General features: G+C 32.1%; 1 protein-coding gene across 1 annotated transcript in view; it reads left to right on the top strand.

Moving 5' to 3' along the window:
- The first annotated feature begins 195 nt into the window (after window positions 1–195).
- Window positions 196–5,728, top strand: part of LOC117321024 — a 6,819-nt gene continuing 1,286 nt past the window's right edge. The window contains exons 1-2 of the mRNA XM_033875503.1: window positions 196–369; window positions 5,634–5,681. Coding sequence (XP_033731394.1) covers window positions 246–369; window positions 5,634–5,681 — 172 coding nt within the window. The 5' untranslated portion in view covers window positions 196–245. The remainder of the gene's footprint in view (window positions 370–5,633; window positions 5,682–5,728) is intronic.

Raw genomic sequence — 5,728 nt, 5'->3', positions numbered from 1 at the left:
CTTTTCCTAAATTCGGCAATATTTTCTTGGAATATTTAAATGAAAGAATTTTCTAGAGATAAACAATATTGATGAAACCAGGTACATGTATGCCGAAAAGTTAACCACCTCTAATTACAGCAAAGACGCACCTGTCAATTTTCAAACACGATATTAACAGATTTTATTGTAAATCCCTTTAACTTGTAGCTGTTACCTGCGGGTTCCCGCCTGCTGTAGAGTATGGACAGTGGAACATTAGTGGAATGGAGATAGGAGACACAGGCAAACTTGTCTGTAACTCTGAAATACAACTCAAAGTGTCGGGGTACATAACATGCAGCACAGAAGGTCATTGGACTGACAGTCAGAGCACTTGTTTATCATCAGGTACTGTATTTGTAATGCTGCTTTTCAATTTATTTTTACTAGCATTAATTGAAGGGTATCAGGGTTTTGAGCCCTGGATTAACCCCTCTTACAAAATGTCACCTTTCTCAGGAGGTCTTTTTTTGCATCTTTCTTTCTCATTTTGCACGTTTACTCATTTATTAATTCATTCTCAATTCTTTTGTTCTCATAAATATTATATGCAATGTTGATCTTGGTTAATGACACTTTGCACGCTCGTCTAAAACAAGGCTATTACTTTCGAGCATTGAGGTGGAAGTGCGAACGGATGTACGCAGTTTCCGCTCAATATCTGTCATAATTGTTGACTAATTGACGACATACATTGTTTATACCATCTATATATGAAATCCACAGTAAAATATAAGCGTTCATATCAAGATCGAGGTCACACGGGCCTTATTTGGTATCTCAGAGGTTTATAAATAAATAGGATCAATTTCGATATTGTTTAGATATTGGGGACCTCCATATCCATGTAAGACAAAAATATTAGTCCTTTTTACACAGAATATGGCACATTTAAAAATACTATTTTAGGATACAACAATAATTTACAACAATAATATTTACATAATCAATACCTTTATTGAAACTACCGATCCCTACAAAACGACTTAAACATGATAATCTATATTTTGCGTGTAATTATTGTAAATTATTTTTAAAAAGAGTTTAAAATTACCATGCTTGTTGAACCTTAAACTGTGCTCAGACTGTTGGGCTCATCATTTCAATTTTGCTGGATTTTTTCCCTTACATTCTCATTTCTAACTATTGCACACTCCATACTCCAATATATACTATGCGCATCATCCTGCACCTTATGCCAAATTATACACGCACTCACATACGTCCACATAGGATTACGCACACACACACGGTATCATGCACTCGCACAACACATTCACCTATACAGTCCACACCTGCTCAATCAACAATCTCAGTCACACACAGAGAACGTGCACGCATACAAAATATATTCACACAATATGCATTTTACATACTAACCCGAACCAACAATCTCAGCCACGCACAGAGGACGCGCACGCATATAAAACATATTCACACAATATGCACTTTACATATTTAACCCGCTTCCAAAAATAACCACACGTACAATACACATACAAACAAATACACAAAAGCACATGCTACATACTCAATTGCATTCACATATATTGTTCACATGCATTTTGTAATTTATCATAATGTTATTTATTATAGGTGCGTAGCACCAAGAGCCTCCATGGTTATCATCATAGCACTTTTTTCTTTATCTTATTTTTTTAATTACTTTAATTTTTTAATGATAATTTATACATTTATTTTTTTTGTATTACTTGCATTCATTCATTCATTCATTCATTCATTCATTCATTCATTCATTCATTCTATAGTTCAATTGTTGTTTCTATAATAAAGCATTTAAAACATTCTGAACATAGTTTATCGTCACTATTTTCTTTTTCTTCGATTTAATGTACATTTCTAAATTACTTACTAATAATGCTTTTACCTTTTCAAAGATGGAAGCGTCAGTCAATATATTTCTATTGTATTTTATATCGTTTCGACATTTCCAAATAGTCCATTTGTATGCAATTAAAGCAGTATTAAGGAGTATAGACAGATTATTATTCTCCTCGTATCCCAAAATTACAATTTCTACCGTTAACATTTCTTCTCTAAATTCTGGGATATGTTTTAATATTTGTGATGAACACATGTTCAGAATATTTTTTACAGTGTTACATTCATAAAAAAGGTGTACAATATCTTCGATATGTGTTTTACAGAAATGGCATTTGCCATTTGAAGGACTAAACATGCTAATTTTTGATTCAGTGTAAAGTACATTGTGGACACATTTCCATTGAAACTCTTTCATTTGCATCGTAATAATAGTATTTGTGATATTTTGCCATAATAACTCCCAATTAAATTGTTTTTCAAATTCAAATTCCCATTTATCTTTACATCTTGGAATTTCGTCGGCTTTTATTTTACTTGTAATCATTTTTGGTTTAAGGTTTTTACATGCTATTGGCCTCCCATCTTTTCCAATTATATCTAGATTAGTGTCTATTATAGGATATACACATTCTATCACTCTAGTATCATTTCTTTTCAATATATTTAACCATTCTATAGGGAAAGCAATTTTGAATTTTGCCAATTCTGATATACAGTTTCTTTTATCTGTTAACATATTAAAAATTTCAAGATCGCTTTTAAAATTATTTCTACGCTCGTCCCATAAATCTTTGATTGCAAAAATGTTACTCTTTAGAAAGGAATTGAAAAATATAGCCTTCCTTTTATACTGAATGAAATGATTTCCAAATATAGGCTGTTCTAAAATTTTATTTCTACTAAAATCAGAGATGCTAGATTTTTGAAATTTTGCCCACACTTCTATAAGTGTTCTGTAAAAACTTGGAATTTTTGATAAGTCCATAACTCGAACGTCAGAGAGTTTGCATAAAAAATTCTGTATTCCGTATGTTGTATCCTTGTACCCAATCCAATATTTACCAATGGCATTCCATGTGCTATTTTCACATTTTATTATTTTATATAATGTTTTTATATGTCTACTATAAATGTAATCGGTAATATTAATAATTTCCATTCCACCATCTTTATATTGGTTAGATATGACCCTACGATTGACTAAATCTCTCTTTTCATTCCATACAAAGCCCCATATTAATGCATCTATTTCTTTAGCATATCTCTCTGGAATACCGCGAGCTTCTATTTCGTAATCTATAAGCGATATGATTAAGGATTTTATTACCAGACTCTTACCGTATAGTGTTAAGTTTCTGCTTTTCCATACCTGCACACATGCTTTGATTTTTTTAATTTTCTCCTCCCAAATTGCTTTGTCATCGATAATGTAACCATGATGTACCCCAAGTGTTTTAACAGAAGTTCTTGACCATGCAATGTTTGTATAAATTGGATTTTTATCTTTCCATCTACCTAAATATATGCCTGTAGTTTTGTCTAAATTGATTTTAGAGCCTGATGCTAGTTGAAAGGTATCTAATACGTGGAATATTTCCATTACAGATGGTTCGTCCCTAACGAAGAGCTGAGTATCATCAGCAAACATGTTTATTTTTGTTTCGGTTTGATTAGGAAGTTCGATACCTTTAATGTTCTCATTCCTCCTTATTGTACAAGCTAATGGTTCCGCTTGTAAGATGTACAAAATCGGAGCTATCGGACAGCCTTGTCTCGCTGATCTCGATATTTGGAAATATTTACTGATATAACCATTGGTTTTAATACATGTTTTTGAATCCTTCAAAAGCATTGTAATCCAATTTTTAAATTTCGCGCCAAAATTGAAATAATCCAAGCATTCATTCACCCATGACCATTCTACTCTATCAAATGCTTTACTTTGATCTAGAAAAATCACTGCTCCCTCTGATTGTTTGCGATCTGTAAATTCAAAAATATCTTGAATTAGCCTATTGGCATCTGATATGTTTCGACCAGGTACGAATCCTTTCTGATCTGGATGTATGATATATTTTAAATACTTTTTTATTCTATTAGCAAGAGTCTTTGCTATAATTTTGTAGTCAACATTTAACAAAGTCAATGGCCTCCAATTTTGAATCATTTCCCTTTCTCCCTTTTTATATAATAAAGTGAGTATGCCTTTTGTTTGTGATTCAGATAATTTGTTTGATGCAAATATTTCTCTTAAAACCGCTAAAAATTCTTCTTTAATTAGATACCAGTAATGTTGATAAAATTCAGAAACAATACCATCCTCACCCGGAGACTTATTCTTTTTCATTTGATTAATACTATTGTGTATTTCCATTTCAGTTATATCAAGCTCTAATTCTTCTTTCTGTTGGTCAGTTAATTTAGCATCTACATTTTCAAGGAGTGAATTCGCAGCTTCTCTATCCCACCCTTCCGATGAGAATAATTTTTTGTAAAATTTCATTTGCTCATCTAAAATTGCAGAGATACCATCTTTATAATTACCATCTTCTGCTTTTATTCTGTACCATAGCTTTTCTTTTGCCTTTGTTTTCTCCAAATTAAAAAAGTATCGTGAAGACGTTTCATTTTCCTCGAATTGTTTAATTCTAGACCTTATTCTATGTCCCTCAGCTTTGTGTTTGTAATATGAATTTATTTCGCTAGTTAGGGACACAATTCGCTCTTTATGACTATCGCATGATTTGACCATTTGTTCAAGTTCGTGTTCTTTCCTTCTTATTTCGCTATCTTTCCTATTCAGTATTTTTGACACATGTATTGTAAGTTCCTTTATCTTTATTTTTGTTATTTCCCACCACTCCATAATGTTAGTAAACTTAACTTGTTCTGTTTTCCAATGCAACCAAAAAGTTTCGAACAAGTTTTTGAATAGGTCTGATTCAATAACAGAGGTATTCATTTTCCATGTACCAGGGCCAACTTTTACCTTTTCGATTTTGAATTCGGAAGTTATCATATTATGATCACTGAAACTGCAAGGAATTATCTTTGCATTCACTATTTCATTATACATATCATTTGATACCAAGATGAAATCTATTCTTGATTTTGAATTCCCTCTCATAAATGTAAATTCCTTGTTTTTTGGGTTTCGTTCACGCCATAAATCTCTCAGCTCACATTTTCCCATAAGGTTCTTAAATTCCTGTGTAGTTGGATCATTTATATGCGTTGTTGGGATTCTATCTAGTTCATTATTTAAAGTGCAATTAAAATCACCCATAAATATATAATTTGCTTTAGGAGTGTTATCGCCTAAATTGTTAAAGAAGAGTTTTCTATCTGCGCATGTATTAGGGGTGTATATATTTATTGCATTAAATAGAGTAACATCGTCTTTTGTAATGCAAATTTCTAGACGCCTTCCGTCTACGTCCCTATTTGATTCAAGAATAGTTATACCAGATGTCATTTTTGTTAGTATTGCTACCCCTTTCGATGCTGAAGTACCATTATTCCATATACTGTTTTCACCTTAAACTTAACATGATAAGCAGTCAGTGTTTCAGATATTGTTCAAGTGTGCATTTTCATCATTTTACATTGCTTGTTTGTTTGTAGTTGTTTTGATGGGGGGTTTTTCTTTTCTTTTTTCTTTTCGTTTTTATTTTCAATCTTGACGGCGATCATTCTTAACATTAGATTTCAATAAAACACACAGTTAATAATATAAGTTAATATATGCATATGTTTATTATTTCTAGTTGCTACAACAACAATTGGCCAAGACACCGCGGATGTGTCGACGTCCGGTAAGTACAGATTTTATCCCCGAACTCATCCTTACGGTGTTCATAAC

This window comes from Pecten maximus, unplaced genomic scaffold, assembly GCF_902652985.1.
Source record: "Pecten maximus unplaced genomic scaffold, xPecMax1.1, whole genome shotgun sequence".
Lineage (NCBI taxonomy): Eukaryota > Metazoa > Mollusca > Bivalvia > Pectinida > Pectinidae > Pecten > Pecten maximus.
The sequence above is the reverse complement of the archived record's forward strand: the minus strand, read 5'-3'. Positions and strand labels throughout refer to the sequence as shown.